Source organism: Humulus lupulus, chromosome 9 (assembly GCF_963169125.1).
Source record: "Humulus lupulus chromosome 9, drHumLupu1.1, whole genome shotgun sequence".
NCBI lineage: Eukaryota > Viridiplantae > Streptophyta > Magnoliopsida > Rosales > Cannabaceae > Humulus > Humulus lupulus.
The window spans coordinates 9577242-9589478 of record NC_084801.1 but is presented as its reverse complement, the minus strand read 5'-3'; the positions used below and the strand labels follow the sequence as shown (position 1 = coordinate 9589478).

The 12237-nt window shown below is 37.3% G+C and overlaps 1 protein-coding gene across 1 annotated transcript; it reads left to right on the top strand.

Moving 5' to 3' along the window:
* The first annotated feature begins 2684 nt into the window (after positions 1-2684).
* On the top strand, positions 2685-5548 carry LOC133800699 (uncharacterized). Its single transcript, XM_062238727.1, has 4 exons — positions 2685-3168; positions 3408-3554; positions 3966-4043; positions 5194-5548. Exons 1-4 carry the CDS (start codon positions 2866-2868, stop codon positions 5428-5430), a joined length of 765 nt encoding a protein of 254 aa, XP_062094711.1. The 5' UTR covers positions 2685-2865; the 3' UTR covers positions 5431-5548.
* The last annotated feature ends 6689 nt before the right edge of the window (positions 5549-12237 follow it).

The window sequence follows — 12237 nt, the reverse complement described above, 5'->3', positions numbered from 1 at the left end:
TTGTAATGACCATTTTGGACTGTAAACAACTTTGTAAACGTTATTATGGGATCTCATGTACAGTTTAACATTTTTAATAAAATATCCATTCCTTTTGACCAAAATTTTAACACTGACCTATTAATTACTTTTAGATGCATGTTTATGGCCTAAAGACCCATTTAGCGGGTTAAGCACTATTTAAAATACACAGTCTGACGGTCTTGGCTAACCAGGGTGTTACAATGGATATGTAAGAGAATTTATTCAAAGATGAGTCATATCAATGACCTATGAGAACAAGTGAAAACTTGGGGGATCATTTTACTAAGCCACTAACGAGTGATTTAGTGGTTACCTCATCTCGAGTGATGGGACTTAAACTCCCTAAAGAGATTCATGATTGATGGTGACCTATATCTTAATACTAGTTACTTAACTAGTGTTAAGTTCAATAGGTAATAATAAGTCAATCAAGTGAATATTAGTTGTACTCAAAATAGTACCATCTGAGATATGAGTACTTTTGAAGTTACCAATTTGAGGGTTAAAACCGAGAGGTTTTTTTAATAGAAGCCATTCTTGAGAAGATAAGTATTTTGTGGTAACAAAATAATGTAAAAGTTCTACCTATATGGACCTAGGGGTGGTGCCACCTCTCATGAGAATTGGGAGTATTCTCAAGAATGTCCATGAAAGGAAAGTGCACATGGCCATTAATTGTGCAAAGCGAGATAAAGATGTCTCAAGTAAACATAGCAAAGGTGTGTGTGTTATCATCGATTTGTTATAATGGAAAGTTTGTCAATGCCTAGTGCATCCAAATTTTCAACAAACCTTGTGAAAATTACACTATAGTAAAGTTCAAGTTGAAGAGTACACTTTACTTTATGCACCAATGCAATGGTTTCTATAAGAGAGAGTTATTATTTAATCAATTGGGGGAAATGTTATATTTTAAATATAATGTTGATTGATTAAATAAGTGTTACAATAGTGAACTATTTAATCTAGTGGGGAATGTTATATTATTTATATAATATGATATTTAGATTAAATAATGTGGCAATGTGTGTCGCATATTATAACATATAAGATGAAAGTTACATTTTTTTTTGGATATAATAGGAATATTCCAATATGTAACATATTTGGAGTTACAAATTTAGTTACATGTTTGTAACCCCCAAACATTACCCAATAATGTGTAGATTTGATGTTACATATTTTGATTTGACTTTATCAAATCCATAAGTGATATGTGTGTTGGATACATGATTTTAACTCCATAACATGTTTGGAGGTTACAAAATCATGTGGAAATAGTATAGAGACGTTTGGAAAATTGCACAAAAATAATGTGCTGAAATTGAGTTGTGGCTACAGCCACAAGTGTTCCTGGTCGCGGCCTAGGCAACAGAGACTCACAGTCACAGCCAGCGAAGCTAACAGCAAAACCCAATTTTATTTTTCCATTTTGAATGGTTCTAACAACTCATGTAACTCCCAAAACTCATTTTTAATTCCATAAAAATCCAACTAAAAATTGGTAACACCCATGGGGTTGGTGGAATTTGAAATTCAAAGGATGTCTCAAAACTCTATAAATAAGAGCTTAATGCTCACTTGTAAGATACACTACTATCTATCCATAGATCACTTGGCTAGAAAATTACCTAGATACTTGTTTATTCCAAAGAGCTATTTCCATTTGAGAGATTCCCTTAGTGCTTGAGATAGGGGGAAATAAGCTTTTGGACAAAGGTTGTAAACCTTGTCAACCTTGTTCAAGTTGGTGATCCCCAATGCTCTTCACTTTTGTTGTGTGAGTGAGAGTATTTATTTTTTGTTATTGTTCTTCTTTTCTACCATTGCTTTTCATCTTCTTCTCTTTATTTACCTATTTACACTTTTGATTGTTTCTTTTGGTTTTAGAGCTATAATCTCCTCTACATCTTTTCTCTACTACTTCTTGTTTCTTTGTATCCTTTGTTTATAGAGTTATATTTTCGATATACTCTCTTCTTCTACATCTTTCTATATTTATATGTGTTTTTTGCAATAAAGTTGTAACTTATTTAATCAATTACTTTATCTTTTGTATTTTTTTGCTTAGAGTTGTAAGAGTCTTATTTTTTTTTCCATTGAGTCAATATATATATCTAACACTTTTATTAAAAGAAATCGAATTTCACTACAAATTTTAAACACGAAAAAGTGAAAATAAATATAATTAATGTAAAAAATCCTTACTAAATATTTCAGAGCTAAATTTACAGCAAATGAAGTAAAGAACAAGCACCTCTAATGAAGTAAAGTGGCCTGGTGAGCCTTATAATATATAACATGCATGAAATCTCATACGTACTAGCTAGTACTTCTAATTATCTTCATGATCGATCTTAATTAAGATTAACTAATAAAAGATTAATTTCCTAGAAATGAAAAAAGGCAAAGAGAGAGATAGACTTTCCATCTTATCAAAGTATATATCCATTTGTACTTAAGGTCCTTCTACACTTGCATACCAGATTCGTGGAAAAATTAGCTTTACGAAATTTCTTTACTCTCAATACAAGTCTAAGAATATACGTCAGATCGAATAAACTCAACTTTGTTTCCCAAGTATCGACTATAGTCTCTCATGCAATATTATTATTATTGTTGCTCACAACGGGCTACCTTCCTTCCTCAGCCATGTTTCGTCCAATTCCATCCACTTTGAACAATCAATATATATTCTTATATTTATTTTTATTTTATGGTAGTCTAGACAAAGAAAAATAAGAACAAAACCCTATCACGCTAACAAAACAAAATTACTTATACAAGTCATAAAAAACCAAACCCTTTCTCTTCCTCTCTTCACAGCAATCACAAATTATAATGGCTGAAAATTCTCCTAGTTTTACAGAAAAAATAATAAGGGCAGCCACGGTGGTGGCTAAGGCAGTGCCATTTGTGATCTTTGGTGCCGCGGCTTTCGCTGTCATAACCTCTTGGAAGGCCAAGAAGACACCGATTTATAAGAGATCGACATCGCTCGCGCTCCTCCACGGTGGCGAACTCGCCTTAAAGAGATTGGTAGAATACCATGAGGCTCGAGTTGATGTAAATAAGTTAGGTTCTGCTGACTGCGAGCTTAAGCTTAAGATTTTGGATAAAATGCCAAATTTTAGCGAACTAGGGGTGAGTAAAAGAAATGAATTCATTAATTTACTAATATACATGATTTGTTGTATAAATTTTTATATAGAAGAGAAATATTGCATGGCATATGATATAAATAAAATTTTCTTGATATAATAAGAGATATTTGTTTTGAAGTAATTAAGTGACAAATAAAAAAGTGTTATTTTGATTTTAGTGATTATAGAAGATATAAATTAGTTAAGAGTAGGCTAATTTGTGTGTCTTTGGTGAAAAAGGGGGTTATCTCAAAGTTGGAAATGAAAGGAAGAGAAGACAACGCAATAACGATATTGAAAGAAGAACTGCAAAAGGCCCAAGCAGACAAGAGAATGCATGAAGCCTATGAGATCGAGATGTTACTAGTGGAAATGCTCATTTACAAGGTGGTATATATATACATACATACATAAATATATAAATATATGTTTAAACATATACATTAAAATAATTTTGAAAAATTAATTTTTTTTTTCAATTATTTCTTATTTTACATATATTTATGTTTCATTTTTTTCTAAAGGGAAAATATTGGAAATATTGATGAAAGGAGAACTCTTAAAATATAAATCTAAGAGTTCATTTGCATTATTCTTTTAAATTACCTGAAGAAAAAAATGTGATGAAATTTGTTGGTGTGTGTTATTTTATTCGTACTTTTAGTTTTAATATATTTCAATAATGTGTGTGTATATATATACTTTTGGAGTTATGTATACCTAACTTAGATTTGGTGACATATTGCATAATTTTACTCAAAACTGTTTTTTTTTTTTAATTAACTAATAATATTTCAGGGTGATTATGAGGCTGCAAAATGTTGCAAATGCTTGTGTGACGAAAACGTCACTGATGCTCGTCGTCCACTATACCTGGTAACATATGGATCTTAGAATTAGCAAAAACTAAAGAAAGAAAATTAGGACACGAAAAATTTGGATATACCAACTTTTGTAGTAATTAGTAATAATGAGCATATCAGTTTTAATAAAATCGGTTTGTATTAAAGATTACATAATTTAGTACTTTATTGTTTGTCTTGATTATAATTGTATTGGTTAAATAAACTGAACAATAAAATACTAAAATGATATATTGGCTTATATATTATAATAGTAATATTCTTGACACATTATTCAATCCATATTTTCTTGTATGTAAATTTCAACCAAATGTTGAGTGAACGTGGAATATCTCTATATACATTAATTGTGTAGAAAATGAAATTTTTTTGTTTTAACGGTTTTTATTTTTTAAGGGTTAATTTTAATGAAATATTCTTATATTTAAAAGAATATTTTTATATTTAACGGTAGTTTGTAAACACTTAAACTTAAATAAAATAAATAAATAATTAAAAAAAATTAAAGATATTTTTTAGATATTTTACAATGATAAATAATTAAACAAATTAAAATATGTTATTTTTGACCTATTTTATTATGATAATTATTTAAAAATAATAAAATTATATGTTTTATAATTTTCATAAAATTTAATTAAACTTAAATTCACTTTTATTATAATAATATTATATTAAACATATAATATAATCTATTGTGAATTAGCATCAAAATTTTTTTTTTTATAAAACTAGTAAGAAATTTAAATTTAAAATTCACATATAATATTTAATAATTACATTACCTATATAATATATAATCTATTGTTGTCACTTCCATATACTTAAACAAAAATTAGAACAAACTAGAAAAAACATAAACTTAAACAAAAATAAATAAATTATTTAATTAAAATAAAATATTTATTTAGAATTTATATAACATTAATATAAATTTAATAAAAATAATTAATAAATTCTATAAATAAAACTAAGCAAACGTGCATATTGCACGTTGTTTGTATCTAAGATATATATATGTTAAAAATCCTATTTTACAAATTGTATAACTATATTAACACAAATCTTCTTACAAAATATATTTTTTTTCTAAATATTATAGTAAAAAAAATATCATTTTTAGATATGTGTAATTTAATAAATATATTTGTGTGTGTGTGCAGGCTATTATCGCCATGGCTTCGGAGCCCCCTAAGAAAGAAGAAGCAGAAAGATATTGGAAAAAGTTTGTTGAGTTAAAAACAGAGTTCAGTTTCCAACCTATGTTCAGAGAAAGCATGGAAGAGTCTGGTATCATCAAAATCAGTACATGCTTTGAAGAGTTTCAAAAGGTTGTGAAGAAGCTTGTCCAGGACATAAACAAGGCACGACTACGTAATAAGACAAATTTTAAGAACTGAATAATATTTATTTTTAAATATTATTTGTTAGCTCAATAACTATATATATATATATATATATCTTTATTTATATATTATAAATAATTGTTAGTTCAACGATAATAGTTGTTTTCCATTACATTTAACATTTTTTTTATTATTTTTTTCTAACATCATTAGTTTTAAAAGTTATATAAATAAAGTAAATATATTAAAAAATAATAAAAAGTAATAAAATCATGTAAATAAGATAAATAAATTAAAAAATAAAATAATAAATAATAAATGAGTCATAATAATTCATCATCACATATTTTAAAATTCCAAATTAAAGTATTTTAAATTACTTTATCACTACAAAAATAATAGTCTCTAGCAACGACATTGAAAAATTCGTCCCTAAAGATAATTTCAAATACATTTCACAGCTTCCCTCTTGTTTCGTGCGAAACCAAATAAAAACCCCCACAAAATTTCATTTCCCTCCTTGTCTCTCACTGTTTGTCTCTCTCCCTTCACTATCAGACCCAAACCCCAAGGCAAATTTCACTATTTATGTATAATAGTCTCTCTTATTACAAAAAAAATATCATCATTATTCACTCTTTCAATTTAATGCTAAACATTCCCTATCTACCAAAAATACTCATCTCATTTTTACACCCCAAAAAATTGAACCTCTCATTTCTCTCTCTCTCTCTCTCTCTAACCTAACAAAAACTTTAAAATCCCGAAGAGCCCCAACCCCCATCGAGCATCTCAGGCAACTCATCTCCCCCATCGCCAAACCCCCATCAAGCCCCCACTCATGATGACTCATTCCCTTCAAACCCGAGACCCACGGTGCATTTTTCCTCCCATGGCGATAAGCAAAGGTTAGATCTTGAACCCAAATCTATTTTTAACAAAATGCATGTTGAATATGTGATATGTGGAATGGGTTCGTCATTTTGTGGTTTTTTTTTTTTTGGGGTTTGAACAAGTGGCTCGATAGGTTCGATGGTAGCTCAATGGGGTAGTATGAATGCTTGGATAGAAGCTCGATAGGATGAGTATAAATTGCTCAATAGGTATGTGGTTTTAGATAAAACGGGCTCGATAGTCTCAATAGGAGCTCGATGGTGGCTCGATAAGTTCGATGGTAGCTTGATAGTATGCTCGATAGGGTAGTATGAATGCTTGGATAGAAGCTCAATCGATATGAGCTCGATACGATGATGTACGCTCTGGATATCCGCACACTCTGGCAGGCTGGATAAGGGCCTAACTCGGTCTGCCACGTGTCAGCCGTCCGTCCGGAGCTGTTTATTACCATCACCTAGTTTAACCAGTCCAAGCTGGTTAAATCATCTAGCTGTTCCTCGGAGCCATTGTGTCGACTTGGTGAGAGCCACGAACTGGCACCACTTTTAGCTCGGAGTGCATCAGAGGCCTGACACCCCCAACTATTTGTAAAGTCAACCACGCAATATAAACGTGCACTTCCCAGACATCACGTGTCTATTCTATCCCTGAAATCTCGGACACGCAGCATAAACGTGCGTGTTCAAACGTCCCACGTCTGAGTTGGGCCATGCGGCCCATTATCCACCCTTACCTACTGATTAGACCACACTTCACTGCAAGGTTTAGGAATTAATTATCAGTGTTACATAAGTGATTTGATAAATGAAAAGGACACGGGATGCCCCCATTACCTACCTGGAGTCCAATCTCTTATAAATACTAAACCCCTTGATAGTACAGGGGTTGGCATGTTTTTGTAAAGAAACACTCTGTAAGAAATAGTCAAGAGATATCAATAATATTGCCTGGTGGACTAGAGGGATTTTAGCCTTCAAACCACCTAAAAAGAAAGGAGTGATCATTTTCCTGTATGTTAGTTTCTCCAAGCTAAAATATAGTTATTTTCATATTACGGTTCATTAAGCAGCACTAATCTGTCCCACTTACTCGTATAATTACCTGTTGGTGAAGAACCGTGTCAACAATTTGGTGCTTTCGTTGAGAGTAGAATAGTGATGTCGCAAAAACCTAATCATGGTAGTTACTCGCTCGAGACATGGTAATGAGGCAGATCAACATGATGGGCAGGAGGCCCACCATGCCGCTGTATCCAACGAACAAAACCCCGAGATCCAGCAGCGATCGGGAAAGCAGTCGATGGGCCAGGGTGACACTTGGAGTTCAGCGCCCTGACCGCCAAATATGAACCTGGGTTACCTGACAGCAATAGAAATGGAGAACATACAGTTAAGGAGTCAGTTGTCCAGAGCAAGCAAGAAAATCGAAGAAGTCTTGGCCCGACTACCCCCTCTTACGACCGACGTTAACGTCGGAAAGAAGCAAAGTGGGACTCGCAAGTCCCACAGGGATAATTTTTCCAGGCCCAATCGATCAGTCAGAACCTCAACCCCGAGTTCTGTACCCTTATCACACCACAACCAGGAAACAGTGTTTGAAGAGTTTCCCAGGACCAATTAGCAATCAGTCCAAACCTCGACTCCTAGTTCGGCTCCACTGTCGAACGCGCCCAGAAGGGCTCGTGGCAGTTCGCAGAAGAGGTCAGGGGAAAGCTCGAGCAGACAGCCTGCACCGACCAGCCCTCCCGTGCCGTGATCAAACCGCCCGGCACAAGGGGCTAGGGATGGTCGGGCAGAACGACCGGGGGCTAGCTTCGGTCGGACGGAACAAGGATTGCTTCACCAATTAGGCATCCCCATTCGCCGATAAGGTACCCATCTCCGCCTCGTCCTGCTCGAGATATTTCGGCGTACGGGGGCAGCAAAAGAAATTCTCCACCAACCATTCCTGCCCATCGCCCACGAGAACGCGGGAATGCTCCAGATCGTCACCTTCAGCAACAGGCACCGAGCTTTAACAATGGGAGTTACTGGACTGGGAACAACAGAAGTGGAAAGTCCGGTGGAGACCTGCGTAATCGCTTGAGTTCGACGCAAATCCCTCGGGTCACCTATGGGGCTGACCTTCGAGATTGCCTCAACTCGCAAAGGGGGGATCTAGCTAGAAACGGAAGTCATGCTCACCAAGGGGATGGTCTTTCCGAGGTACATGACAGTGGGAATGTCCCACCTAACCAAGCTCAAGCTTGGAGGGACAATAACCCGCCTAACGCATACAATGGAACTGGAGCTGTCGCACAGCCCCAAAACAACCAAGGGACTAAGGACCAGACCCTAGAGAGGTTAGCTTAGATGGAGGAGCTAATGAAGAAACTCTTGTCAGAAAAGGACAAGGACGAGTATGACTCGGGGGACGAGCTCGAGATTTTTTCCCCCTACATAGCGGCCACGACGTACCCACCAGGATTTCGGATGCCCCATCTGTACAAAATTCGATGGAGACGGGGACCCGTCAGATCATCTGAGTATGTTCAATACACTGATGATGGCCCATAATATCGGCCCTAAGCTGAGATGCTTTATTTTCCCTTCCACCTTAATCGGACCAGCTAGGCAGTGGAAGTGTATGTTGACGACATGTTGGTCAAGTCAAAGACTGCCGATAACCATGTCTCCGATCTGGAGGAATGCTTTAAGATTTTAAGAGAGTGCAGCATGAGGTTGAATCCCCAAAACTGTACTTTCGGGGTTGCGTCAGGAAAATTTCTGGGTTTCATAGTCAACACTAGAGGAATAGAAGTGAACCCTGATAAAATCAGGTCCCTACTCGAGATTCCATCACCTCGGTCGCGAAAAGACATCCAAAGTCTGACAGGAAGGGTGGCATCCCTTAATCGGTTCATTTCCAAATCTACCGACAAGTGTTTGCCATTCTACAACCTGCTCTGGGGAAATAAAAAATTTGAATGGACCGAAAAGTACGGATGTACCTTCCTCGACCTAAAAGCACATTTAGCTGAGTCGCCCGTGTTATCCAAACCAATAGCAGGAGAGCCTATTTTTCTTTACCTGGCTGTCACGGAAGATGCGGCTAGCGCAGTAATGGTCCGGGAAGAAGACCGATCTCAGAAGCCAGTCTATTATATTGGCAAGAGGCTTCTCGGAGCTGTAGCTCGATACCCATTGATGGAAAAAAAATGGTTTTCTGCCTTATTACTGCCTCCCGAAAGCTCAGGCCGTATTTCCAATCCCATTCAATCCACGTCATAACCGATCAACCTTTAAGGTAGGTTTTGCAGAAACCTGAGGCATCGGGGCATCTTTTGAAATGGGCTATCGAACTTAGCCAATTCGAGATACTTTACGTGCCGCGAACTGCGATCAAAAGCCAAGCTCTAGCTGATTTTGTAGCATAATGCACGGGGTTCCAAGAGGAACCAATGGAAGAACCGGTGCGAGCCTCATGGAAAATCTTTGTGGATGGTTCATCCAACGAGAATGGATCTGGAGCTGGAATCATCCTGATATCCCCAGAAGGACATCGTTTCCACTCCGCGTTGCATTTTGGATTCAAAGCATCCAACAACGAAGCCGAATATGAAGCTTTATTGGCTGGGCTAAGGGTGGCCCAGGTGGTGAAGGCCAGCTCCGTCCAATGCTACAGCGATTCCCAGCTCATGGTAAACTAGGTATCGGGAGAATACCAAGCGCAGGGAACCAAGATGGCTGCCTACCTGACCAAGGTAAAGAAGGAGTTGTCCGCATTCGAGCACAGCCTAATTGAACAGATACCTCAGGAGCAGAATACCAATGCTGACGCTCTGGCAAAGCTCGCCACCTCCGGGGAGGTCGAAACGTTGGGCCTAGTATCGGTAGAATTCTTGGAAAGATCAAGCATAGAGGAAGCCAGGATGGAGGTCAAGATGATCGATACCAGGCCGACCTGGATGACCCCCATAATCGAATACCTCACAACAGGAAGATTTCCTGAAGAGTGAAACGGCGCGAGGAAGGTACTTTACCAGGCTCCGAGGTATATAATGATAGACGGGACATTGTACCGGCATTGTCTCTTTTTACCTTTTCTGCAGTGTGTTCTGCCAGGCGAGGTGAAAACCATTCTGCAGGAGGTGCATGAGGGATTTTGTGGAAATCATGCTGGGGGGCAAAACCTGGCCTTGAAGGTATTGAGGCAAGGGTATTATTGGCCCACTCTATCAAAGGACTTGATTTCTTACGTCCGAAAGTGTGACAAGTGCCAGCGATTCGCCACGATTTCCCGAGCTCCTCCAGTCGAGTTGAAGATGATCTCGTCCCCATGGCCGTTTGTGGTATGGGGAATTGACTTAGTTGGTGCCCTTCCCATGGGAAAAGGAGGAGTTCGCTATGCGGTGGTGGCTATCGACTACTTCACAAAATGGGCAAAAGCAGAGCCCCTGGCAACAATTATATCGAAGAGGGTCCTCGATTTTGTGGTTAAAAGTATTGTCAGTCGATTCGGGCTGCCAAAGAAGATCGTGTCGGATAACCGAACCCAGTTCGATAGCAATCACTTCACCGAATTTTACGAGAGGCATGGCATAGTTAAAATCCTCTCCTCCATGGTCTACCCCTAGGTTAATGGGCAGGTCAAGGCTGTGAACAAGACACTAAAGGCAAGCCTTAAGAAGAGGTTGGATGAAGCCAAGGGAGTTTGGCCCGAACAGCTCCCCCAGGTGCTGTGGGCATACCAGACCTTGCACCGAACTTCGACGTGTCACACTCCTTTCTCCCTGGCTTTCGGGAGTGAGGTCGTCCTTCCTATCGAAACAAAGATAGCCTCGCATAGAGTCAGTGCATTTGACCAAGACCAGAACGACAAATTTCTATGCTCGTCCCTCAACCTAATTGATGAAAAACGAGAAGCTTCGGAGCTGCAGCTCGCGCATTATCAACAAAAGATCACTCGTTATTTCAATTCAAAGGTCAAGAAACGCATTTTCAGCTTAGGCGACCTGGTGCTCCGAAGAGTTTTCTTAGCTGGAAAGGATCCCAAGGACGGAGTGTTGGGACCAAACTGGGAAGGACCCTATCAAATAATAGAGGTTGTGAAGGAAGGAACCTTTAAACTAACACGGCCTAATGGAGAAGCAGTCCCACGGACTTGGAACGCGGTGCATCTAAAGAAATATTATCAGTAATACTTTTGTAAGGCTTAGTTATGAAAGCCACCTTATTTTATTAAATAATGATAAATAGTTTCTTCGTATTATTGTATATCTTCATGAGTACAGTGTTAGAAGGGCATGTTCCAAGTAACCAAGAAAGGTCCCATCCTGATTACTTGGGGGGCATATGTCCTGGATACAACCAGGTCCTAAAAACTTAGAAGTTGATTTAAATTGATTAATCGATATTTTTCTTAAAAAGCACGATATATCAATAAAAATTAATGCGAACTAAGTTTTCAAAGTCAATGTCCTGGATACAACCAGGTCCTAAAAACTTAGAAGTTGGTTTAAATTGATTAATCGATGTTTTTCTTAAAAAACACGAGATATCAATAAAAATTAACGCGAACTAAGTTTTCAAAGTCAATGTCCTGGATACAACCAGGTCCTAAAAATTTAGAAGTTGGTTTAAATTGATTAATCGATGTTTTTCTTAAAAAGCACGAGATATCAATAAAAATTAACGCAAACTAAGTTTTTGCCACATACGCTGAAGATAACAACAACAATAATGATAAAAATAGGTTAAAATGGAACTCAGGAAAACCAATTGTCTCGAGGAGAAAAAACCTCGTGGTAAACTATTATAAAAAAAATATAAATGCAAAAATACTAGGCCTCCCCAGGACGTTCCGACGAGGTCACCCCCTCGGTCTCTTACTTGGCGGCAGTGGAAGTCTCCCCGGTCTCAGAGGGCGACTCCTGTTGAATCCGAGCCTTGAACTTCTCAAGGAATGGCTCCCACACCTCGGGTG

Excerpts from the sequence above, each read along its gene's own strand:
- LOC133800699 (XM_062238727.1), top strand. The coding sequence starts at position 2,866 with ATGGCTGAAAATTCTCCTAGTTTTACAGAAAAAATAATAAGGGCAGCC. Across the intron at positions 3,169-3,407 it reads CAAATTTTAGCGAACTAGGG|GGGGTTATCTCAAAGTTGGA; the intron begins GTGAGTAAAAGA and ends TTGGTGAAAAAG. Across the intron at positions 4,044-5,193 it reads CTCGTCGTCCACTATACCTG|GCTATTATCGCCATGGCTTC; the intron begins GTAACATATGGA and ends GTGTGTGTGCAG.